Source organism: Phycodurus eques, chromosome 6 (genome assembly GCF_024500275.1).
Source record: "Phycodurus eques isolate BA_2022a chromosome 6, UOR_Pequ_1.1, whole genome shotgun sequence".
In the NCBI taxonomy this organism is placed as follows: Eukaryota; Metazoa; Chordata; class Actinopteri; order Syngnathiformes; family Syngnathidae; genus Phycodurus; species Phycodurus eques.
In genome coordinates this window covers 22,447,857-22,474,961 of record NC_084530.1, presented here as the reverse complement: position 1 = coordinate 22,474,961, position 27,105 = coordinate 22,447,857, and the positions used below count along the sequence as shown (strand labels likewise).

The 27,105-nt window shown below is 40.5% G+C and overlaps 1 protein-coding gene across 4 annotated transcripts; it reads left to right on the top strand.

Moving 5' to 3' along the window:
* Window positions 1–482: 482 nt before the first annotated feature.
* Window positions 483–25,917, top strand: ednraa (endothelin receptor type Aa). Of its 4 annotated transcripts, XM_061678855.1 has the most exons (9): window positions 5,207–5,592; window positions 5,896–6,090; window positions 8,394–8,861; window positions 15,425–15,552; window positions 19,979–20,177; window positions 22,169–22,321; window positions 22,789–22,922; window positions 23,038–23,146; window positions 23,962–25,917. In XM_061678855.1, the coding sequence occupies exons 3-9, from the start codon at window positions 8,427–8,429 to the stop codon at window positions 24,097–24,099; spliced, it is 1,296 nt and encodes a 431-aa protein (XP_061534839.1). In that variant the 5' UTR covers window positions 5,207–5,592; window positions 5,896–6,090; window positions 8,394–8,426; the 3' UTR covers window positions 24,100–25,917. The 4 variants fall into 4 exon arrangements, with proteins under 4 accessions (XP_061534837.1, XP_061534840.1, XP_061534839.1 ...); XM_061678853.1 differs by lacking the exons at window positions 5,207–5,592; window positions 5,896–6,090 and adding an exon at window positions 483–724; XM_061678856.1 differs by lacking the exon at window positions 5,896–6,090 and having other exon boundaries at window positions 5,205–5,592.
* The last annotated feature ends 1,188 nt before the right edge of the window (window positions 25,918–27,105 follow it).

Here is a 27,105-nt window from a genome sequence, read left to right as displayed (position 1 = left end):
GTAGCTCCCCGCAACAGAGTGTTACTGGTTGAAATCAAATGGCCACTTTAAAGCTTGATCGGGATGAAAACATCTTAAAAAAAGACTTTTATCCAAGTTATCCAAAATTTGGGGAAAAGAACACAACGAGTTCTCCGCTAGCTCTTTTTCATCCTATATCGTCATTATTGCTAGCGCGTCGCTTCCCAGTCTCCTAATTAAAACAGCTTGTTAATATATTGATGTTTTTCAGAAGAAGCCGTGATGACATAGAACCCGGCGCTCTTGTGTGCTTGAACTTTTGTTTGTGCCACTCTTATGCCCCAAATTAATGACGCCTGGCAGTATATTGAAATGTCTTCCTTCTGTCACAGACTGTCACAGTAGAATTGGCCTCAAACCTCCTTCCCTTCTGTCTTTCTCTTGCTGTACCGCTCACTGTTCTGCTCCCCCCCCCCCCCCCCCCCCATCTCTCTTCTCCCTTCTCGCAAGTGTCCCAGTTAAGAAATTGCTTACATCCTCTACAGTCTGGGGCTGGCTTGAAATTTCCCATCGGGCATGTACCGATATGCAGAGAAAGAGAGGCGAGCACACTTCGACAGATGCCATCAGAGAACAAGCGTGTGAATTACCAGGCAGCCTGCCATCTTGGAGTTCACACGGAATGGCATTAATACGCTATTAGCATCCAAACAACAACAACAACATGAAAGCTGCTGTGGCGGCGGCGGCGACTGGGGAGCAGGTAAAGGTTTCATCATTTATATATTAATGGCTTTACTAACAAAGACTCTCCCGTAAAAAGTTGAAATGCCACAGCAATCGAGGGACTTTGAAGGATTAAAAAAATGTTGCGGGTAGAGTACTGGGGGTGAGATGCCGTCAGCGAATCACGTCCCGATGAATTAAATATCCGCCGCTGTTGACCATGACTTATTAAGCAGCCATGGCATATTCATGAGTACAATTAAAGACGACACGATCCCGTGAATTTTGAATGCCGGTAAATATTGGCATTACCCAATTAAGTCACATCGGACGATGGCAAAAGCGCCTTTAAGTGAACCATGAATGATTGGGGGGGTTATAAGTGAAGTGAAAAAGAAATGGAGCAATTAAGCTAACGGTACTGGAATGCCCTCACGCGTGGGCAAGGGGAGCCACAGTCGGAGATGCTCACGCCCAGACGCTCACACACAGACAAGAAAACCAACACAACTCAAGCTCCTGATGTCACTCACTAGGCCACACCCCTTAAAGGCACATATCAACACACAAGTACTATAGTACCTACAGTAATTACACTTGATCAGTTTATTTCTTTATATTCTCTTATCAGGTTTTATCATGCTTTTATCCATTACTGTGCTATTTTTCTTAATTGAAAACAAAAACCTTTCAATATTTTTTGGGGGTGGGGGGGGCTGGAATGGATTCATAGCATTTCAGTTCATTTCTATGGGGAAAATTGATTTGATATCCGAGTAAATTCAGTGAACACGCTTGGTCACAGAGCAAATTGTAAGTCAATGTACCCCTGCTCAGCAAACCCCTGCCGATGTGACCTATAACCTGTACAACTCGCATATTTTGGCTTTGCGTGGCTTGTGCTGGAAGATGTGACCCCAAAATTATCAAGAAGAGCGTTCTAGAAGAACGCTGACGTTTATTTTATTTAATCAGAGGCACTCTAAATGGTGGCAGGTGTGTGCCAACTCCCATTTAACATGAGTTTGAATGTGATTGTTTAATTCTGAACACAGCCACATCCCCAGTTATGAGGGTGTGCACACTTCTGCAACCAGATTACCTCAGTTGTTTATTTTTCGTTTGCATTTCGAAAAGGTTTCACTTCTTTTCCAATTTAGTCATACAGGTTATAGGCCACATAAATGGTCGAGAAAGTTTTGAAATGACTTATCTTGGTCTAATTTTTTCTTCTACTGTATCACAAAAACGTAGCATTTGAAAAGGGGTGTGTAGACTTTTTATATCCACTGTATGCATTTAATCTGCATTATTCCTTTAAAAAATTAAGGCACCGTATCCAGTTTTATGTGAGTGTTTCATCTATTCCACTGGTTTGTTTTTTAGACGTGGATTTTTCACTTTTCAGCAACCACCATGCAAGGCAGGGACAGGTCATGAGAGGGGGGGGTCCGATTGCCCACTTCCTGCTCTCAGCTCACGTCACGATAAACGGTCCATTTCCAAATCCATAATGGACACAAGCACTCTTCTCTCCTCCCGCACTACCTTACGTTCAACTGCCTTTACCGATCATTCGGACGATCCGTCATGGCTGAGAGCACCATCAGTCTTGATTGTGGCTTTCCATTGTTTATCTGGGGTTTTATTTTCCCGAGAATGGTCACCAGCTGTTGATGGATGGATGGATGGATGGATGGATGGATGGATGGATGGATGGATGGATGGATAGATAGATAGATAGATAGATAGATAGATAGATAGATAGATAGATAGATAGATAGATAGATAGATAGATAGATAGATAGATAGATAGATAGATAGATAGATAGATAGATAGATAGATAGATAGATAGATAGATAGACAGACAGACAGACAGACAGATAGATAAAGAGATAGATAGATCTTAAGTAAAAGCAGCATGGTTGTTTTCTGCTACTTTTCACACACAGTTAGTAGTGAGTAAAAAAAAAATTGTTTGCAAAAAAACCTTTTTTTAATGGCGGGATGTACGTAACAGAACAGGTGAAAGCAGCATGGGTAATTCCTGCTATTCTTCACCGTGTTAGATTTTATTTAAGTTATGTTTTAAATTATATACAGTTAGATAAAGCCCATAATATTTTTTTTTTTTAGTTTAGTTTAACTGGGAATTAACCAATAAAGTAGTGGTCAAATGTGTTAAGAGTATTTCATTTAATAATATAATAATAATAATTCCGATTCTCACCATACCTGCATATGAAATGTTTTAAATAAAATTCAAAATATTTATATTACGTACAGATTTAGCAGAATCCTTTAAAATTGTGAACAAGATTGATTCAGGTGTAAGAATAATTTCAAAACTCATAAAAACAATGTAACACTGCTAAAAATAAAAATAATTTCCACAACGATAGTACTTAAAATGTAATGTAATGTCTAGTTAAAAGACCTCCATTCAACTTTACTATTTTCTACTAACTGAAAATATGGCCTGAATACGGCCTATGCATCCTTTTGGGCTTCACTCCATTGTATGTTGTGTTTTAGCTAGCATACCAGCCAAATGCACATTTGTATTTTTTCTTTTATTGTTATTTTCATCAAATAAAAATGCTTTCATTCAAACTATTTTCCACTTTTTATTTATTTTTTTTATTTTTGGGGTTGTATGAATTTGTTGACTTTCCTTCTGCATCTGCTGTCCAAGTGTGTGTAGAAAGCGGCTCCAAATTGTGATTCAGACACACACCTTATCGTGGTCAACACTGCGATGGCAGGTTAATGGTGCTGCGCTACGGCTTCCTGTCCTTGGTCTTTGGCCTCTTTTTAGACAGACTTCAAAGTTTGTACGGTGGGGACTTTTATTTTCTGATCCGCACAAGAACAATGATAGGATGAGCTTATTTGGCTCTATCAGGCTATGTGTTTATTCCTGTCTTCTTATCTTTGTGTGGCGCAATCCTTGGCATCCCACCTATCTAAGTGGACGTTTCTTCATGGGGACATGCACAAAAAAAATCCTATAGGGTTGGCAGAAGCTAATCCTACAGTGTTCCTTTTGCAGACCAGCCAGAATGTGCCCCTGAAAGAAAAATGTCCACTTGAACAGATAGAATGTGACATATTTTGCTACACAATGATAGAAAGACAATAAAGCACAAGGAAAGCATCTACAAGGGGCTGATTGTTGTTACATTGTTTTAATAAACCAAGTTTCTACAAACGTTTACCCCTTTTTCAGCCACGCAAAGATAGATAGGCAAGTACACACACGCACCCACACATATACACAAAGTGTAATAACATGCATTAAGAAAAATGTCTTACACATTTTTTTTTCTTTTGAATAATCTCTCATTCCGAATTTGACGCCTGCAACACATTCCCAAAAGGCTGAGACAGGGGCAACAAAAGACTGGTAAAGTTGAGGAATGCTCCCAAAACACCTGTTTGGAACATTCCACAGCTGAACACGTTAAATGGAAACTCATTGGTGATTGTCGTGATTGGCTATAAAATGAGCATCCCGAAAGGCTCAGTTATTTACAAGTATGGATGGGGTGAGGTTCACCACTTAGTGAACAATTGCGTGTAAAATAGTCCAACATCTTAAGGACAAGGTTTCTCAATGTACAATTGCATGTAATTTAGGGATTTCATCATCTACACGCCATAATATCATCAAAAGACTCCGAGAATCTGGAAAAATCTCTGCATGTCAGCGGCAATGCCGAAAACCAACATTGAATGCCCGTGACCTTCGATCCCTCAGGCGGCACTGCATTAAAAACTGGCATCATTGTGTAAAGGATATTGCCACGTGGGCTCAGTAACAGTTCAGAAATCCATTTTCAGTTAACACTGCTCGTCGTTACATCTACAAATGCAAGTTAAAACTCTACCATGCAAAGTGAAACCTATCGAGTTTATCAACAACACCCAGAAACGCAGCTGACATGGACTGATTCAAAGTGGAAATGTGTGCTGCGATCTGACGAGTCAACATTTCAAATTGTTTTTGGAAATCATGGACGTCGTGTCCTCCGGGCCAAAGAGGAAAAGGACCATCCGAATTGTCATCAGTGCAAAGTTCAAATGCCACTCTATGCGATGGTACGGGGTGTGTTAGTGCTCATGGCATGGGTAACTTCCACATCTGTGAAGACACCATTAATGCTGAAAGGTACATACAGGTTTTGTAACAACATATGCTGCCATCCAAGCAACATCTTTCTCAGGGATGTCACCGTTTATTTCAGCAAGATAATGGCAAGCCACATTCTGCATGTTACAACAGCCTGGCTTCGTAGTAATAGAGTGCGCGTACTAGACGGGCCTGCCAGCAGTCCAGACCTTTCTCCCATTGAAATTGTGTGGAGCATTATGAAGCACAAAATACGACAACAGAGACCCCAGACTGTTGTGCAACCTAAATTGTACATCAAGCGAGGAGGGTGGTTGTGGTGGGAGGTCGCCAAGTGCCTACTTCAAGGTGAAGATCTCCTCCAAAGCCAACTTTACGTCATCCGCGCGTGGAGGTTTGCTTACAGTTGCATATAAACGTACTTTGCACGCTTCGACCTTCTGAATGAGCAAATCACTTTCATCTTAGGAAAAATTGGGTTGTCTGCCCTCTGCCATGTCGAGACTGTCAGTGTGTGACTAGTGTGCCGCATTTAAAGGGAATGAGAGGAGCCGCTTTGGTTGGACATTATTGAAGTTGGCTGACTTCAATCCCACAGCGAAACTACCAACACCCGGTTTAACCCGCCTCCACAAAGATTTACGCTGCCCACCGCGCCGGATTTATGCCAGATGTGCGAGTGTGTGCGTAAATATGTGTGTGCTTAAACTTAAACTTTCTGTCTTTGTATGGCACAACCCTTGATGGCCCACCTTTATGAAGACGACAAGAGGTACGAAAAACCCTAGGATGATTATTGTGTTTTCATGTGACTGCGTGTGTGTGTGCCTCGGCAGTCGGTGCCTCAGAGAGGAGTGAAGTGGGAAGTGTCTGTGTGTGTGTGGGGGGGGGGGGGGGCGGTGGTGATGTTTCCAAAGGGGAGACCGGTCTGTTACCAAAGGGAGGTGGAGATTTACTATCCCACCCAGTCAAAGTGTCTCGTTGGTGCGCTCTCTCTCTCTCTCTCACACACACACACACACACACACACACACACACACACACACACACACACAAACTCTCTCTCTCTCCACAGGAAACCGTGAGCCATAATGTGACGGCACCTCGGAGCAGACGGCCGCCTTTGCTCAATCCAAGAGGGGATCCGGCTGTGGCTTTGATAGCGCGTTAATTACTCATGTGATGTGATACAGATGTCTGGGGGCTTCAGCTGAAAGTTTGGCTGACGCTTTCCGAGGGGGCCGGGCGGCAGACAATTTTATAAGAAGCGGTAGGTGGAAGAAGAAAAAAAAACAGCAAAAAATGTATTTATTATTGATGCACAGATCAGTTTGCGTGATGTCACGGGTCCCGGCGGGCGCGCCGCTGATGTTAAACTGTGATGCTACTTGAAGGGCTGGCTGCTAAATAGTTCTTTGTGTACTCGGTGACAGGCGGGACTTTGAAATAGGAATGACTCGGGGGCGAAGGAGACGCGACATGATGCAAAGGGCTTTAACCGTCACGCTGACAGCTTTTTAAAACTTTACCTTCCTTTTTTTCACGTGACAAATGATAGAGTCTTTCGCTTTTTTCCCCCCTGCAGAGCTGTTGCATTGATTTTAACGTGAAATATTGCCATCAGGAAAATGTGACTTTATAGTTTAAATTTCAGTGATTGTTTTGGATTGTTGATGGGAGATCAATCTTAACAGTTGGGCATCTTACTAAATTTTCCCAACTGAAGAAAAATAAAGTTTAAATTTTTTATAAATTTTCTAACTTTAACTTTCTCATTTGTAATAGTTTTAATAGTATTAAAAAGTGCATATATATATATATATATATATATATATATATATATAGGTATATATAGCTATGTACTTTTAAATTGTATTATTAAGTTATAATAATAATAATAATAATAATAATAATAATAATAATACAATTATTATTTTAATTCTTGTTGTCAAAAAATGTTTTATCACTTTAATCAATTTTAAAATATTTTTTGTCAAATGTTTAAAATGATTTATTTGTACTATTTGTATTTTTGTATTGTCTCTCTTGATTGTAAGAAATACATTTTAAAAAAAACTTTTTGTTACAACTGTTTTAACAATACTTAAATGGTCTGTAGATGTTATTTAGACTTAAAAAATTGCAATTGAATCAATAATAAAAATAAAAATAACTAATATTATTTGATGAATTATTAATTTGTTAAATAATATTTTCTTATTTATATTATGTTATTCTTAATGGGAGGAAACACTAAATAAATACATATTTTATGATTAAAATTAACCATTTTACATACACATTTTAACTTTTTTGACTCATTTGCAAATGTCCTGGCCCCTCTTTTAATTCTTCATTCTTAACAGCATATTTAATCCAGATCCCATGTTGACTGGAAGTGGTCTCGACATCATCCATTTGGGCCCCCTGAGCAAAGTTGTTTCACTTCCTGTCGGCTTCCGAATGGGACAGTAGGGCTGCTAGACCTATTTATTATAGGTCCTACTTGAACCTATTAGACCAGGGGTTGGAAAACAATTGAGCTCAGGGGCCATATTTGATTTTTAAAACAGATATGGGCCAGTTCATTTGTAGGTGAGGTATAAATAAAACAAACAAAAATAAAGTTAAAATGCCTATGTAAAATAGTTTATTTTAATATTTACAAAAATAAATAAAACATTGTTAAATGTACATACTTTGTTTTATTATCTACAATAAACCAATTAACCAACTATTTAATGAGAGATGAACACAAAATATACATGCTGTTTGATTAATAAATGTCAGTGAAAAAGAAATGCTGAAATAAAATACGTAAAATGTAAAAACATGAATATGTAAATTGTTTATTATTGAATAACTTGTGGAATAAAATTTCAAAAAATACAATAAAAAAATAATATTTTACTATTTTTATTATTTAGAATAAATAAAATAACCAATAATTTAAGGGAATTCTGAACTCTGAAATAGCAGTCTGGTAGCACAAAACCTTCAGGCTACTGTGAAAGATAAATGTCAGGAAAAGCCTACTAGAACATCTTAAATCTATTTAGGGTTAATCAGATGCACTTTAAATGGTGGCAGGTGTGTGCTGACTCCCATTTCCATAAGTTTTAATGTTGGTTGGTTAATTCTGAATCGTCACATCCCCAGTGATAGGAGGGTGTGCACACTTTTCTCAGTTGTGTATTTTTACATGCCCTCTCGAAAACGTTTTTTTCTTTTTAATTCTATTGAAGCCTGTCATTTGAGCAGGGAGTGAAGAATGTTTTGTCTATGTAGACCGTAGACAAAATAGGACTCTTATATAAAATTATAGCACTCATGCTGTTTTTTGTTGTTGTTGTTTTTGCTCTGCTCTCTCTTTTCTCTTCTGTCTGACTGCATTTCCAATAAATATCATTACAATACAAACAACGACAGGAGGAGTATATCAAACTGCTCTGTTGCACAAAAAAATGTTCTGGCATTAAAAAGCATGCAGATGCAGTATTCTGCAGGTTGTAAAAAATTATAATAACAACATCCTTCTCTCTTCTGTTTGTTGTTTGAATGAAAACTGGACAGTGGAATCAAAGCGCAGGAAGACAGTGTTCCATAATGGGCAACGCGGCCTTGCGTATGCTGCTGCTAATGGCTTGTATGGCGGCCAGAGGAATGTGCCAGATAAACAGCACTGGAGCAGAGGAGGGGGACCCCGACCCGGGATATCTCCAGCACTCCTCCACCCTCGAGCCCAGCACGGGGCCCGGGGCCCACCCGGAGGCGGCGGTGTCGGCCAACGCCACGGTGGCGAGGAGGCCAGTGCCGCCGCCCATGTGTTTGGTGACGACCTCCGTCAACATCTACTTCAAGTACATCAACACGCTGATCTCCGTGGTGGTGTTTGTGGTGGGCCTGGTGGGCAACGCCACTCTGCTGAGGATCATATACCAGCACAAGTGCATGAGGAACGGGCCCAATGCCCTCATCGCCAGCCTGGCACTGGGGGATCTCATCTACATCGTCATCGACATTCCCATCAACGTATACAAGGTAGAGTCGGCGTCAAATTCTACCACAAGGGTGTCAAACTTGTTTGGACGTTATGGTTGCCCACAGGGAGCGCAGTTATAACGTTGAAACCGCGTAAATGTACAGAATGAACCTTCGCATAAACAGTATGCGATTCAGCATTTGTGATTCACATATTCGTGCATTTTGTTTCAACATCCATTATTCGCTGTAAATCCTATTCGCTGTTTTTTTTTTTTAGCAAGCCAACGCAATAACAGGATTGCTTTGCTACCATCTTGCAGCATTTTGGTGGCAAGGAATTATGTTAAGGTGAGTTGAGGAGCATCATTTACACAAAAGTAGCGTTATAAACCTTTTTCAGGAAAGTGACAATTACTATACTCAGCTTTATTTACAGAGCACTTCAACAAAACTAAGTGCTGTACATGAATATAAATCAAACATAAAACAATTAAATATGAAATAATTACACTAAAACAACACAATAAAGTTAAAAACAATTAAAGCAAATAAGCTACGGTCTAACGTACGACCCCCTCCAGAAAATAAATAAATAAAACAAATATCAGGGTTTGTACGTACGGTTTGGTTCACATTCAATCCAGTAAGAGACACATAACAAACAGTAAATTTCTTATATTTTGTGCAAGCATTAAAATACTACATTTAAAATGAAGCATCAACAGCTTTATTTTTTTCTTTATTTTTAGGAAAGCACAACCTCAACAGTTTATTTTCTTTCTAGGAACAGTACCAGTATGAATGATTACGCTGTCTTTTTAGCCGCTGGTAGTTGCGGTTACACTGAATTTCCCTTTATTTTATTTTATAATTTTTTTTTTTAATGTAAACGTATGGTTAGCCATGACCTTCTGCAAGCCAGAATCTAAGTTGCACTGTTTAAAGAGAAGGTGTGTTACTAAAGAACAGAACAGTTACACTTCTTTAGGGCAATTTAATCTTTTTAGAATGTATTTTCCTATTGCTTATTGGTCAAATAAACAAATAATAATCGCCCCCCCCCTCCCCCCCTCCCCCCCCCCCCCACACACACACACACTATTATTAATGTATTTATTTATTTTTAGTACTAACATGCATTTTATTCTCGTTTATCAGGGATGGAATTTGATGCTTTAACTGAATATGTTGGTACTCAGTGTACAGTATAAATTTGGTGGACAGAATATGAGACGGCACAATGCTAAATGCTAAACAGTTAGCAACTGCAACTGCGATTAGCATTAGCGCGCTAGCGGTTACCATTTTAGGTAACTACCGTTCGGCTCACTCATAAATCACGTCTTATGGACATTACACATGTAACAGTGTCTTAAAAATCAGTTACAGACGCTCGTGTCGTTTTCGGCAAACTTTATCAGTGGCCCACCACTGCGTCCGTCTGCAATAAATGTCCGTGTGAAACATTGGTTCCGGCGGCGCAAACATCTTCCCAGGAGGAGCTTTTTTTCTTTTTCTTTTTTTTTTTTCTTTTGTGTCCCGGTGGAGCTTTGAGGCAGAAATTTTGTCTTAACCTATTTTGAAGTCAACTTAGCCGAGTTATTTGATTTCCCCCCCCCCAGCCCTAGACTTCTTGTCCCTTTACATTTTCTGTCTTTTCTCTAAGAACATCCCATTTGAAGCCTCGCAATGGCCTTGAGATACTGTTGATCAATTGCTAGCTGTCCTCTTGGTCTCAAAATGTGAACAGCACGATGGAGAGGACTGTTTAAATGCCAAATCCAATTGAACCAGGACATGTATTGATTCAGTCATAGATCAAACACCTGGTGTGAATTTTGAACTTTTACTTTTTAGAGAACGGAAAGATGTGCAAAAATTGTGGAACGCTTTCACAGGCCAAACCTGGCCTTCTGTGTTCTACGATGGCACGGGTGTCAAACTCCAGGCCCGGGGGCCAGATGTGGCCCATAACATCATTTTATGTGGCCCGCAAAACAAAACTTCCACGATTCTTGCTTAAACCTGGACCAAATTTCAAATAGTTATATTTAATGAATATTAATGTTGTTGTTTGTACAGTATGTAATAATATAATGAGGTGCTTAAACATTTATAAGGTTTCACAGTCATAACAGCAAATTGTAACTGCAATGTGGCCCATGATGAAATAAGTTTGACACCCCTGTACGGCATTGGGCAACCACAGTGACATAAAAAGTGTCCTATTTACTTCCCACGCTCAGCATGTATTACTCCTCTGGCTGTTATTTGGGTTTCCAAAGCCTCTAACGCACTGGTTATCTAAGTCGACATGTTTTGGATGCCTTTTTCACTCTCCCATGTCTAAGTAAAGGTACCAATTCAAATTTGCCGCTTTATGAGGTCTTACCAGACGGATAACAAGTGGCATGTAACCAAATCGTGGGGAAACTTGACCAATGTGAGACGTTTAACTCTCAACAAACGTCAAAAGCCACTGTCGCTGTGGCGCTGACATCAGCACCCGGCGATTATCGTAATGCGGGAAGCCGTAACGGCTGTGCGAATAAACTTTTTAATTGATTGTATATAAAAAGTCGGGTCTCTGGAGTGCCTGCCCACCCACCAAGGGTGAAATTATACTACCAAGCAAATCTTTTGCGAGCCGCTTAAAACGTGACAGACGGGAAAGGCCAGGGTAGGGCGCAAATAGACGGAAAAGCGCAATCAGTCAGGCCGTTGTTATCTCTCGCTGCCGCGAAACCCCCCCCCGCGCGGCCACATGCGTGATGAGAGGTGCTGGGATACGCTTGGCTAAAATAAACACGGGAATCAGGGCTCCAGCCGCACATGCATGTCGCCTTGTGCTGACCTGGGACGTTAGTCAGTATCCTTATCTGGAGGCCTATGAAAATAGCCACTCCAGAAAGATAAATCACTTTTTTTAAAGCGAAAAGAAAAGAAAAGAAAAAGCGGTTTGTTGAGCCCTCAGTCCTTGTTTGACTGTACTACCCTTTCAGCCTGTTAGTGGCCCTCTTTCTCCACATAATTTTTTGATATTCATTTACGATTTTTTATTAATTTTTTGCTACTTTTACAGCATCAAGTGTTTAACGAACATCAGTTCTTGTCATTCGTATAAAATGTCCATTCATTTTTTTTTTTAACCCTTCAAATTCACAGGTTGGAAAAAAGTTTTTTTTTGTGGCAATTAACACCTTGGAGCAAGCATTTGTTCTCTTTTTTGTTGAATTGTTCCCTATCTGCCAAACTGTTCGTTGCCACCATCTAGCACACGCAAAGCAAATTTTTGCTTAAAACTCAAGACAAAAAAATCATCTGAGCGACATCTCATATCTCAAAAAACTTGTATATTATAAAATGATATTGCTAGTAGAGTAGTAGTAGAGTATTTCTACAGCTAGCAGATAAGCTTCGCTTTTCATTAAAATGTAATACTTCCTCATGGTCAGCACAGGATAGCTCCACTTCTTAAACTCAAAATTGCATCATTCATTTGCTCCATTGAGGTGCCATTAAACGCATCTTTCGGAAACTAAGAATCCATCCATCCTTGTCTCTGTAGCGCTTATCCTCACTCGGGTCGTGGGTGTCCTAGAGCCTAACCCAGCTGACTTTGGACGAGAGGCGAGGTACACATTAAACTGGTCGCTAGCCAATCGCAGGGCACATATAGGCAAAAAAAGATTCACACCTACAATTTATTTTGAGCCGTTGTGGTGAAAAAGGTAAGTGTACGCCCTGCAACCGAAGGGTCACCCGAGCACGTTGTTGTTGTTGTGTCCCCTTGGCAAGACACTCAACCCACATTGCCTTGGAATTCATGTGGTTGGATGATTAGTGGTATTCATTTTAAATAACCTACCATCCATATTTTTGGAATATGGAAGGAAACCGGCGTACCCAGACAAACCCACGCAGGAGCAGGGAGAACAGAGCAGACCAGTTCAGAGTGTTGAGTCTCAAATGAACCCTATTTTACCTAAATTATATAATTCAATCCGGTATTTAACAAGGATTTGAAAAAAAAAAAATCACTTTTACGGGGTTCAGTTGGCCAAAAGTAGCCGCGATAGGGCCAATAGGAACAATTTGATGTAAACAGTACATGACTGATAAATTCATTGAGCGGACGTTGGCAATAACAAAATCAGACAAAAATCCACTCCCTTCGGAAATGTCCTTACATTTCCATTAACAAAGCTAAAATGGTTCAAAAAAGGAACACAAATGACCAGCATAGCGCTCAGAGGGTTTCGGGATGATAAAAGCACAACGCGGTGTCACGTTGACTCTTTAGCGCGGAGCAAAAAAGGAAGCGGACGATGCTCAAACAATGACGCCGGGACCACTTTGAAACATCTTCTATGTCCTCTTCCTCGGATCTGTAAGGGTGAAGCCCAAAATAAATCAAGGCACTTGTAAAGTAAAAACAGTGATGCGGGCGCCTTTCCTCTCCCCTGTGGGAAAACCTAAACAGCTGGCGTAAACAATAGGAGGATCCAGGAAGCTACAACGCGGGGCTCTTTATCTTAACCCTAATGCATCTCGTATCCTCTTGAAGGAAAAGTGCTAAGACGACATACAGTATGCATCTCCACAGCCTTGACTCGCAAGCCCGATAAGTAAGCCATGCGAGGCTTTAAGAGCTCCATGTGATTTTGAACTATGAAACAGGATGCGTTGGGTATAAAATGAGACATTAAAAGTCAGCTCAGTAAAGGGCAAACGCAATGGGAAGGCATTATGCTTACAGGAAGAGGGAAATAGAGGGAAATGTGTAGTTGGTTGATCATGTCACACTCTTATGGGAACACTTTGGAAAAGATGTTTGGAAAGAGATCATTGGTGTTGGACCTGAGAGATGCTGCAATATCATTGGCCGGTCAATATGTCAGCCATTACCAGTAATAGGTTGATGGTGTCGTTGAAAATTTCTTCAATGAACGTGCATGTTTTTGGAATGTGGGAGGAAGCTGGAGTACACGGACAAATCCCACATAAGCATGGGGAGAACATAGAGATTCAAACCTACCACACAGCACGTCCTGTACGGCAAAATTATCTATAATATCTCCAAAATGTAAAATCACACATAGTTGCCAGGTGTTATTGACGTCAGTGCTGCACTGTCATTGGCTGATCAACATGTCAGTCATTAGATGCAGTCAGTGCTGGGGCAAAGTTACCCGTATTCATTATTCAGACATTGGCCAGTCTCAGTGGTGGCTGGCCAGTAGAGGGCTCTAGGGCGCTGCCCCACCACTAGGGGTGGTCACCACCACATTCATTTTCTTAAAGACAAAAAAATTAAATCAAAAAATATTGACAAAAAAATGAAGATATTTTGAAATATAAAATGCATTGCTATTTTTAGATGTGCAGGATAAACACTTGTATATAGTTAATGATGAGTAAAGTTGTTTTGTTCATCTCTGTTGTCTGAAATCATGACGCATTTACAGTCTGGGGTGCAGAAATCTAGACCCATTGACTTTCGTGAAAGGTTTGACATGCGCAGTAGCTCCTTTTCAATGCGATCGGACCAAGGTGGGGTGCAATTCTCCAGTGCCCTGAGGTGACCAACTATGTCACATACTGGCTCAGTCTATGCACACAGCAATTTGGCGTTAGTGTGTTTCCAGGTCAGAGGCATGTCAACGTCCAGTCGAGTCAAGCTCGTCAGAATTCACTGCTGGAATGACTATTTATTGATTGAAAGTTTTATGTCTCATCATCATTTTGAAGTGAAGTTTGCTAAGGTTGGTTAATAGCATACGCTTATGCTGATTTAGTGTGGTCGTGCTTACTCAATACAGAAGAATGTAAACATCACTTTTCGCTCTCGTTTAAGATACTTAACATGATTGTAGATAAGATTAAAATGTTGGTAATGTCTTTCTCTGTGTGACAGTTGTTTAGTGTGAAACAGACATGTTTTATGAAGTCTTTGCTTGCGCTGTGCGAAAGCACGTAGTCAGACCGAGCGCTTCGGCAGCCATCTCTCTTCATTGGTCAGCCTACAGCCAATCATTACACATACAGAACATGAAAGGGCCTTTCCAAATGGTGACACAATTGTCCATAACGGCTTGCTAAAATGAACAATTAAGATTCAAGTATCTAATCCGACCCCATCCATCCACCCATCCATTTTCTGAGCCGCTTCTCCTCACTAGTGTCGCGGGAGTGCTGGAGCCTATCCCAGCTGTCATCGGGCAGGAGGCGGGGTACACCCTGAACTGGTTGCCAGCCAATCGCAGGGCACATAGAAACGAACAACCATTCGCACTCACAGTCATGCCTACGGGCAATTTAGAGTCTCCAATTAATGCATGTTTTGGGGGTGTGGGAGGAAACCAGAGTGCCCGGAGAAAACCCACGCAGGCACGGGGAGAACATGCAAACTCCACACAGGCGGGGCCGGGGATTGAACCCGCACCTCAGAACTGTGATGCTGACGCTCCAACCAGTCGTCCACCGTGCCGCCTAATCCGACCCCTTATCAGTTAATTTTTTGACTACAATGGTTGTTGCAAACTTCTTTTTAGGTCCGTGAATGACCACAAATCTGCAGTCACTTATTTCATTGTGATTTGTCTTTTTCCCTCCTCCAGCTACTAGCATCACGGTGGCCATTTTACGACAGCGCCTTCGGCCTGTTCCTCTGCAAGCTGGTTCCCTTCCTGCAGAAAGCCTCAGTGGGCATCACCGTCCTGAACCTGTGCGCCCTCAGCGTTGACAGGTCAGTGCTTAGACAGTCAAAGTTTAACTCAGATGTGCACATTTAAAACGAAAATGGGATCGTAAGAACGGAAGGTTTTTGTATTTCCGTGTACAGACCAGCTGCAGAAGTGACTGAAGAGACAGTTATATACAGTACATGCCAGGCAAGTACCACACCAAGGCCTGCCAACTACTTGTCCGCCAGGTCTTTTCTAAAAGTGTATTTTTAACACTCTACTAGGCGTCAACCATTTTCGCAGAAGAACAAATGAAAATGTGATTGTTTTTCTTTTCCACTTTTTTGTCTGCAAAATGCTGTTGCCGTTTGAGATGAACAGCCAAAACAACGGGCAAAAAAGATATTCACTTATTTATTGTACTTTTATTTATCTGGGTAAGACAATTGAGAACAGTTTCACATTTTGAATCAGGTCCAGTCAGGTCCGTAGAAATTGGGACATCAACACAAATCTCAATTTTCTTTGGGCATTTTCCCTTTAGTTTTGTCTGCAGCAAGTGAAATGTGTGCTCAATTGGATTCAGGTCAGGTATTTGCGTTAGTAATTGCATAACATTCTATTTCTTTTCCTTAAAAAAAAAAAAAACCTGCTTGCTTGCTTCCGCAGTATGCTTCGGGTCATTGTCTATGCACACTGACGAGGGTTAAAGATGGAATTGGCAATTAATTTTTAAGCCTATGATACTATTAAAGTATTATTTGATGACATCATCACTTTTAAGAAACTTAACACTAATTGTGTTCTTGATGATAAAAATGCCTCAGATGTAATACATTTAAAAAGGAAGAAAAGAACAAATAGGGTCAGCAGAAAAAAAGTTGTATCCTAAGTTTTATTTTTTTTACATTTAACATTATTTTCTTTGATTTTTAAACTTCAATGAGTCAATTTGATCCGCAATACGTCACAGGAGGATTAAAGAGAGATTGTGTTATTTTATGATATTATGATGTTGTGACTTTTTTAGGAACCTTGGACTTATTGCGCATTATCATGGAGGGGGATGATTCATAATTTTTTGCTTTAGTTGGAAACTTCCATTAGCGTTTAATGGTCTGCTATTTTTGCACTATTAAGTACATGAAATGTGCCTCGCGGATATAATGTATAAGCGTCGAAAACAGTCTTAAGAGCCCATGCGGTGCGGTCAAGTTCCTCTCATCCCGCGGCAGTTAATAGGAATTCTCCCCTGATGGAAAAAATTACGATGCCAAGTGCGGCAGACACAACCGGAAAGATAAGAGTTTAATGACCTTCTATTATGGGAAACAGAGATGATGCGCTTGAGAGCTTGTTTTTGCAAAAGTCGGTTCGATAAAAAAAGATGGGGGTTAGGGTTGTTTAAAGTCAGGGCTATTGTAAGTCCCCAGGAAATTAAAGATGAACTCTGTAATGTGATGTGACACACGCACACACACACACACACACACACACACACAGAGTATTGTACTGTACTTGAGTAGATTTTTCAGGTTATCTATCCTTGAGTATTTATTTTTCTAATGACTTTTTACTTTTATTCTCTATGTTCGAGAACAGATTTCTGTGATTTCTACTTATTTTGTCAAAATATTCCCATTACTTTTTTCAACCTCTGCGGATGATGACACAACTTTCGTTCTGGACAAATTAGATGCACTGCTAGTGCTAGTGCTAATGATCAACGCTTGTCCAAAGCAGGTTTAAAAAAAAAAAGAAAAAACTTAAATACCCTGCAACGTAGACTCTGTAAAGTGATTTCAGTGATTTGTTTCTAAATACATTAAATATGTTTGAAGATAAGTGATGAAAACATGTGCAAAGACTGAGAACAATATTGAATTGTTGCGAAATAGCTTTAAACTCTATTTCACCATTGTAGTTGTCTGAATTTGTTGGGCGTGGCTAAAAGCCCCAGTCCACTCTTGAGTTTTCTGGCAATAGTTGGCCCTCTACCACTATATAAGTACTGAGCGCCTTCATCCATTTCCATAGTTAGAATAACTAACACTGTCAATTATACACAGTGCCTGTTTTGATAACACTACAGCATGTAGTTAGCTCGCAGGTTTTGCCTCTAACCAGATAAATGCATCTTTCCCTAAGTGTTTTGTGTTATTCGGTCTGTTGTGTCCCTGTTGCGTGGATTCAAGCACGCTGCATGGGGCAAAGCGGTGACGAGTTGGACAACCCCACCGCCAGTCCGGTATTTTTTTATTTATTTTTTTTAGCAAATATTCACTCATTTTGAATTTGATGCCTGTAACACATTCCAAAATAGCTGGGATAGGGGCATTTTTACCACTGTGTTACATCACTTTTCCTTTTAACAACACTCAACAAGCATTTGGGAACTGATGACACTTATTGTTGAAGCTTTGTAGGTGGAATTTTTTCCCATTCTTCAACTTCAGTTGCTTAACAGTCCGAGGTTTCCGTTGTTGTATTTGAGCCATTCATTTTCAATGAGAGAGAGGCCTGGACTGCTCTTACTACGAAGCCACATTGTCGTAACACGTGCAGGATGTGGCTTGGCATTGTCTTGCAGAAATAAGCAGGGACGTCCCTGGAAATTATTATTATTTTTTTTTTTTTAAATCGCTGCTTGGATGGCGGCATATGTTGCTCCAAAACTTGTACGTAACTTTCAGTATTAATGTTGCCTTCACAGATGTGCAAGTTACCGATGCCATTGGGACTAACACCTCCATACCATCACAGATTCTGGCTTTTGAACTTTGCGTGGATAACAATCCAGATGGTCGTTTTTCCATCCATCCATCCATTTTCAACACGGCTTATCCTGGTTAGGGTCGCAGGGCGCTGGAGCCTATCCGAGCTGACTTAGGGTGAAAGGCAGACTGCACCCTGAACTGGTCGCCAGTCAGTCGCAGGGCACATATAGACACGGACAACCATGCACACTCACATTCATCTGTTCTAGCTTTTCTGGAAGGGGCGAAGTTATCAAAACAGGCACTGTGTATAATTGACAGCATTTATACTTTTGTACTCAAGCTCATGCTCTCTGTAATTTTTACTTTTACTCAAATAGGCCAAAAGGACTTGAATCAATACTTCTACTTTTACCCATGTTTTGTTTTACACAAGTATATGTACTTCAATGTTTCCATATTAGAGGATGACAGAAAAAAGGGCGGTTTCGTTTAGCGCTTCGTGAAATATACATGCCGCCATGTTGTCGAACAGAGAGATTCAAATACGCCATGAAAAATATATTGTTTTGTCCATGAAATCTTGATGCGTAATTTTACTAAAACATTTTCGAAGAGCGCTTTTCTATTAATGAAACAAACAAGCAAACACGCCGACGGGCGGACCCCCCCCCCCACCACCGCCACCAACGACAGAGGCCAGGGTCTGTTTGGCGGCGTCACGTAAATAAATATTAGATATTTTAAATAAACAATTGATCATCCCTCCACATGGATTCTTGAAAGTTTGATGGGTCCGTGCTGACTCAACAGTTTACGCTGCTGCTTGGTGCGCTGTCGTTTATACAGAGAAAGGGAGAGAGAGAGAGAGAGAGAGAGAGAGAGAGAGAGGCGACAATCTGTTAGCTTTGTCAAGACTATGGAAACAATGAATGACTGTTTTTGGATAATGGATGGTTACCTAAATCAGTCGATGGATAGGTATGGATTGACGGAGAGATATGAAAGGATAGATAGTCTATGAAAATAGATACGAATAGATATGGCTAAAGATATGGATATCCTCTAGATATGGATATACACTTGGTAGATATGGAAATGATCTGGAGGGAGACAGACAGACAAACGCTTTTCAGACAACTTTCTGATGCCCTAAAATGCCGCAAGATGGCGCCAAAGTCCTGTCTGTTAAGAAAGTAGTACAGTGGAACCCCACATACTTGCGTTTCGGCACAGGCAGATTCACATACTCACAGATTTTTCTTTTTCTTGTCCTTTTTTTTTGTGAAAAGCGTTTACTGGCAGTGTATGCCCGCTTATTGAATAATTTTCTGACTGAAATATAAATATTGTTTTATTATAAAAATGATTGCCTCCCATTGCAATTATAATAGGCATCAATTATTTGCATAGTGGGGGTCCACTGTTCATTGGTGTCAAGGAAGTATGTTGAAGGTACCCAATTCAACTGAGAGACAGCATTGTTGTTAGATGAGTTTGAAATGTTATTCAACTCTTTTGGGATCATTGTTTGTGGTATAGTTACAGTTTAAACTATTAATCTAGGCAATTATATAGAGTACATTTTTAGTGGAAGCCTCAATTGCTAGCAGTTTTTCGCAATTAGCGGCAGGGCTCGGTAGCGGGGGATGACTGTATCCAAAAGTGATTACCGATGTCTACTAAAACACGCAGACTGGCTTCAGTGCATATTTGGATCAAGGTGTGAATCAAGAATTAAATCAGTGCTCTGTTTCTTCCCCTGTGGCAGGTACAGAGCCGTCGCGTCCTGGAGTCGAGTGCAGGGCGTCGGGATTCCGCTCCTCACCGTCATGGAAATCCTCACCATTTGGGTCCTGTCGATGGTGCTGGCCATCCCCGAAGCCGTCGGCTTCGACATGATCAGCTTTAACTACCGGAACGATACCCTCCACACCTGCATGCTGCAGCCCAAATCGGACTTCATGGTGGTAGGTTGCCATCACGCTTTTATCATTTCCACTGTTTGGTGTTGACTCAGGGCCAAGATGTGTTTTGTCGTGTTTTGACTAGACAAAGCATTTTAAAAGGAGATATGAGACACACCTGCTTGCATGTATTGACTGTTTGGATGCAAAAAGCAAGAAATCCACCGACTCTACTGTGTTCATTTTCTGAGTTGATTGTAGGGTCTTGTTCCCCTCCCCCCAAGGACATAATTGATTACAGGCTGAGTACAATTACCGAGACCTGAAACCTGAAGCCACAAAAACCTGAGGCCACATGTGCAGATTGAATCCATATGCAGCCTAATGGAGTAATCACTCTCAGACAGTAGAAAAAACATACCGGCGTCTTATTAAAAAAATAAAAATGAGTCTTACGGCAGATTATGAGGCTATAGACTGGTGCAGTATGCAGCGGTGCGAAGCAACTAAGTAAAAATACTTCATTACTGTACTTAAGCAGGGACAGTGAGGACATCTATCCTTAAATATGTATAATTATTATGATGATTTACTTTTTACTTTTACTCCCTACATTTTAAAACTGTATCTGATCTGTACTTTCTGTTCTTTCCACTGTCAAACTAGGCTTGTTGTTTTTTTAAATCTCCACAGACAACTACACGCCGTAGAAAAGATGTAAATAGAGAGAGGTAAAGTCAACCATGGTTGAGATCTTGACTGATTGACCGGTTGAGATCTTGGGGAATGACGGAAAAAAACGGGACTTCAGTGACATGGCGGAACGTGAATCAAGAGAGCATTAACGAAGACCGCAACAGATTTGGAGACGAAAGATATTCCTTATCCATGGCCTTATTTAAAATAATTGTTTCATGTTGGCTACAGAGAATGATTCGTGGTTGTTTGCCTTGTGTTTTGTGCCAGTCTAAAACCGTCTAATCTGGAAAAAAAAAAAAAAGCAACAACAAAAAAACGGATACGAGTTAAGTGTATTTTTTCAATTGCAATCATTGGCTAATTTTGCATTTTGGTTACTCAGATCATAGCATTAGCAAAGCAATGGGAACACGTTTTGTTAGCATACTAAACGTAAAGTTTTTTTCTTTATCTCAGTTTGAGCACGATGTAAGTTAATAGTTAAGAGGCAATATCATCAAAATGGGTATTTTATATAATTGACAGTAAAAAAATATTTGTTTTACTTTTGTACTTACGGTAAGTACATATGCAAGGATGCACTTTTTTTATGTTTACTTACGTACAAGCCGTGGTGGATTGTCAGGACCAGCAGGGTCTTCTCTGCTTGTCTAAATACTATCAAAAGCACTGACCTACATTTACAGCAAAAAAATGTATTGTGTTGCCATGTCCATTTAATCTACCTAGGGCCTGCATAATCCGTAGTGCTGGTCCATGAAACTCAAACTATATTATCAATGGGATTGTTTCTTTAGCCAACCAGATTTCAGCTGGTCCAAAAATAATGTCAGCATTTTTCCATCCTCTGATTGGTTGGTCAGATCAAACCAAGCTCGTCAAGAAAAACACATCTGTAGCGATCTGGACACATTAATAATTAAATAATCAGCATTTATAGTGAGTAGGATGTATTTTATTGACATTTTCTTATGTTTTTGTCATGTTATTAGATACATATTGATTCTGAACTACTCCAGATGATGTACATGGCACAGTTGCATGCTGTTATATTGGGTTTCTCAATGTCAGTGATGGTTTCTATAATTGTGACATGATAGTGGTGGTCTTAAAAGGTGGATTAAGTTGGCTAAATGCCCACTGAAGGCCCTGGTAACAAATGCACGGCCCACCCCCGAGTACTGGGGTAGAATCAGTACCAGAATATTTTTTAACACAAGTATCTGTACTTGTACAGACTTTGAGTACTTTTGCCACTGTTGGCAGTATGTCCCATGAATAAATAATGACCCCAGAGTAACCCATGGCTAACATGGATGTTTCCTCCATTTCCTCCAACCCATGTCTCTTCCTAGTTCTACAAGGATGCGAAGGACTGGTGGCTGTTCGGTTTCTACTTCTGCGTACCGCTAACCTGCACCGCCATCTTCTATACCCTGATGACCTGCGAAATGCTCAATAACAGGAACGGCAGCCTGCGGATCGCCCTGACCGAGCACCTCAAACAGGTTGGACGGAATCATTCCAAATGTCATTTATTCATTCAAGAAGCCACTTCTGACCCATTTAGAATTTCGCCCCCCTCACACCTCTTGATCAACGACATCCTTAACCCTACCTTGACCCCCCCCCCCCCCTATACCTCCCTTTAAAAGTATCCAGAGGCTAGAATTTGGTAAAAATATCTAAGGGTGTTTTCAAACTTATTGTTCGCTTTCTATGTTTAAAGCCTTTGTAAACTAGGTCCGGTGGTTTGTTTTTTTCACACAAGGTAAAGTAAAAAAAAAAGTCCAAGAAAACCAGAATAGATCAAGGGATAGTAGAATGTAAACAGTAGTATAGTAGATATAATAGATAGTTAGCAAGTTGGATAGAACTCAATGGACCGTTTGCTTGTCTGTCTCTAGCTTCCTTTGTTATTAAGAGACCTCTCTGTTCTAATAGGGAAGCGTCATGTTTTTCCCCCTCATTGCAGAGAAGGGAAGTGGCCAAGGCTGTCTTCTGTCTGGTCCTCATATTCGCCCTCTGCTGGTTCCCGTTGCATCTCAGCAGGATCCTAAAGAAGATGGTTTACTACCAGAATGACGAGACACGCTGCGAGCTGTTCAAGTGAGTCTTGGAGACCACAATGCACCATGGCCCTGAAGCCATGCGACGGTTTTTCATTTGACTTGGTATACTTGCAGCATAAGCTTATGTATATGGTGGTTTACTATATCTCCAGCTTCCTTCTGGTCATGGACTACCTAAGCATCAACCTCGCAACAATCAACTCCTGTATCAACCCCATCATTCTCTACTTTGTCAGCAAAAAGTTCAAAAATTGCTTTAAGGTAAAGTACTTCCTCCTACTGATAAGAGAGGTGCACAGTAAATAGGAAACAACAAACCCCAACTCATGTTGTCTAGATTTGACCAGAGCTGCAGCTGCTTTACCGAACGGGCAAACTGATGAATTGGAATCACTATTTATTCTTCTTCTGATGAATTGATTTCTTTTTTGAGGGCCTCGAAATAGCCGAAAATTCACCAAATTGGCTTTTACTAGCGCGTGTGTCTTGGTGGAAATATGTACGGTATGTATTTTAAGGGTCCCAAACTCACCCCGTGGAAAGTTAGAAAAAAACTGGCCACCCAACACCAGTTTTGGTGATCGACATGAAATGTCGTGGACATGGTCTATTATGGCAGAAATTGAACAGGAAGTCGGCCTTTTGGATGAAAGGCATCATTTTGGTCAAATTTAATTTTGATTGAGGGCCCATCCATTGGCAAAATCCTACTAACATTTTCAAAAGATGAACACCTTGTAAGCAAATGTCCCAAATAACACCACTTTTTGGCATTTTCAATGGTGTAAACATAAACAGTCCCTAAGAGGCAAACATTCACCATGTGTTTTGCTCGCGACTCTCAGGCTAATCAAGTCTGACACTGAGGTGATGACGTGTCTTGTGCGATACGTACGATGATTTATAAATTGAAATTGTTTTCAAACTGTTGAGAACTGTCTTGAGCCTTGCGGGGAGCCTGTCTTGAGACAAAACATGCCACGAGGCAAGCCTAACCGAATACACGGAAAGACCTCTTTGCAAATACTCCCCGTTGTTGAAACGCTCTCTATACTCTCTCCACATGTTTCCTGCAGTCGTGTTTGTGTTGCTGGTGCTACTCGGAAGGCCAGCTGAGCAGCTTCGGAGCAATGAACGGCACCAGCGTCCAGTGCAAAAGTCCCGAGCCCAACAACCTTCTCACCGACCGCAGCCTGCGGAAAGACAGCGACTGAACACTTTGCACTCAGGCACTATTACAAACAGTTAGCCCTCCGAAATATATGCATTATTATGACACTTTTTCAGAACTATACTAGGACTCATGATACCGCCTTGCATGAAAGTGGCAGAGGCACCTAGGAAAAAAGGTTTCAAAGGAGCAGACACGTTGCCTGGAGGACTTCTAAGTCAGGGGATGCATTTAAACTGTGAATTACCGTCACAATTCCAGTAAAAAGGGCAGGATGGCGCGACGCAATGGAAAAGAAGACAAACGTCTGTCAGAGAAAATGATGGCAGATGAGCGCTCGCGTCCATCCCCGGAGTCGGAAAACAGGAACGCGTGTTAGCGACGACTTATTCTCCATTGAACACGCCCGTGGATGTACTCATTATTCATTTAGCCTCATTGTGTCACCAACTTCTGCGCTTAAAGTCGCCCGACATCGTGAATATTTCACAAACGAATGGTCACATTGAGTACATAGGAAAGATTTCCTCACAGAACAATGTGACGGTGACACTATATTCAGGATATTTATGCTCACGTTATCCACAAGACATTTACCTGTATGTGCACTTTTATAAAGTGTTTTATTTGGCAGTATTAGCAAGGTTACCAGGTTACCAGTAATACAGTGAACCCCCACATATTCACTGTTCAGCATTTGCAAATTCGCATATTTTGGGGGGAAACTATCCTGCGTTATATGCTGAAAAACTCACCTAACTGCTGTTTTTGCACTCACGCCAAAGCCCTGTCTAATAAAAGAATAGCACTTTGGTGCCATCTGGTGGCATCTTGCAAAGCTACTATGTTAAAATGAGGGGACGAGCTTCATTTAGTCAGGGCCATAGCCTTGTCTCATAGAAAAGAAAAAGTCATTTGCTGCCATCTTGTGGCATCTAAAGGCAATTAACAATTTTTGGGGGATGGGCAACAATCACTCGCAAATTTCTTTTTTTGGGGGTTCACTGTAGTAATAGAAGTAGTAGTAGGATGCAATAGACTGCAACTCATATCACTGAGTAAATGCTAAGTCTCATTTTTATTTTTATTTCCTTTTATTTTTTCATAATGGCTTACCTGAGTACATTATCAATTTGTTTCCTTGAAGTGAGAAGGGTCTACTTATTTGGTGAAGCTACGGTAAGCATCATGCTAACATCGCTGAGCCTCCTGACTGGAACAGCTAGCCTGGCTCTGTCCGACTTTCCGATCCCTGCCAGAAAGGGGGGGGGGGGGGGTAAAAAAAAAAAAAAGGAATTGAATTGAAAAATAATTTTATTTGATGGTCTGTCTCTGTTGCCAGGTGGATTTTGCTACGCTAGCCAGGCTAACTACCCTGCTAACTATCTGGTACGCTAAGTTAGCAGCGACTTAGCTGCAACAAACAGAAAGCTAAGTCAGACATGTCTATTTCTTCCAAAGAGCTATTCTTCCATATACGTTTGTAGTGATAATGTACACTAGTCACACAAACTACATGTGAATTTTATTTTACCGCCTCTAAACTTTCAAATGCACATGTCCAACTAACTGTTCAATGTTTCAGTACTTTTTTGCAAAGGTCAAATTAGATTCACCTCTAAAGGTTATATTCCATTTTAGGTTCATCCTGAAAGTTCACCCGAAAGCCGGATACAAAACGCTTTTGTGAACATTGTATGTATTTTGGTGTGTTTTAAGAGTGATGAGTGTATCTTTCGTTGGAGCGTTTTGCACATTGTGTACAGAAGCACCGTCCAAATATGTACAGATGCTAACATTGTTAGCATCACTTCTTATCCCAATAAATCAATGACCAGTGCAAGTTTATTTCTCCAGCCCGTGCTAATATAAGCTCCTCAGGGGGAGCTCGTTTCTCCACTCGGCATCTGTGAGAAAAAGACGTCTGGGAGTGATTGCGAGCACACGGTGACCCGCTGTGACCGAGCGAGGCCCTAAGGCTTCCTGATCTCCGTTCGCAGAGGAGTTGGGAATTTGAGACGCATAACTCCATTGTCAAGTGTTGCCAAAAACGGGATCAATAGGGAGCTTGGGATTTTCTCGATTCTCGGCTCAGCGTGGCAGGAACGCGCCTGTTTTCTTCGTAAACATTACCTTTATGGTCGGAAGGGTGAAATACAAACTTAAGAAAATCTCAAGGAAAAAGTCAGTAACAGAAAAGACGATTAGCGTTGCATACAAAAAAGAAAAATTTACAAATTTTGGCAAATTCATATTATGATGTTCCAGAATATTGCTTTTTTTTCTTGTGCATACACTACATTACGTTTATTTTTAATCATAATATTATGAGAATTATTTTAGAATGCTCATATGTTTGTGATTGTAAAATTACAATATTTTTTCCTGTAAAACGGCACCTTAATTTATGTAGTTTTTTCCCCCCCAAAAATTGCAAAATTGTCTCATAACAACAAGTTTCAATTGTATGTAAAATTATGACATTATTTGTTGATGCAGTATTTAGAATTGATTCTCGTAAAATAACTAGTGTTTCTCATAAAAATCACACTTTTCTGGGAAGTACAAAATTAAGACAAATGTGTGTGGGTTTTTTTTGTTCTTACTCCCCCAAAATTGTATTGTTGCTTGTGAAGAGATTAAATGTAGTAAGATTGCATATTTCCTGCCAAAAAAAGGAATGAAGCGAACATACTAGGATGAATAAGTCAGTGTTGAAGTACTGCAAACGTGTACTGCTCAAACAAAACAGGTGCACTTTGGGTGATACACCATCTATGCAATAAGTCTTTGTTGTGCATTCTTATTATCGGTGCTATATTCCCCACTGTGAGGCACATTCAGCATTGAAAAAAAATAATAATTAAAAATCAGGACGCACGCCACATCCTTTAAGCTAAAACACCTCTCGGCTGTGATTAAACGCGACATATGTTTATCCACCCTAACCCTTGTGGCTTTACCCTGCCCGACCGTCCCTCGGAGGCATCCATTCGCTTGTGTGACTCGTGGCAAAGCCTATGTCTTATTCATATAAAGCCAAAAGGAG

Bases quoted from the DNA above. Each gene is read 5' to 3' on its own strand.
- ednraa (XM_061678853.1), top strand. From the start codon at position 686: ATGAAAGCTGCTGTGGCGGCGGCGGCGACTGGGGAGCAG. The intron at 8,862-15,424 runs GTAGAGTCGGCG...TCCCTCCTCCAG, and splicing joins TTCCCATCAACGTATACAAG to CTACTAGCATCACGGTGGCC. The intron at 22,322-22,788 runs GTTGGACGGAAT...CCCTCATTGCAG, and splicing joins TGACCGAGCACCTCAAACAG to AGAAGGGAAGTGGCCAAGGC.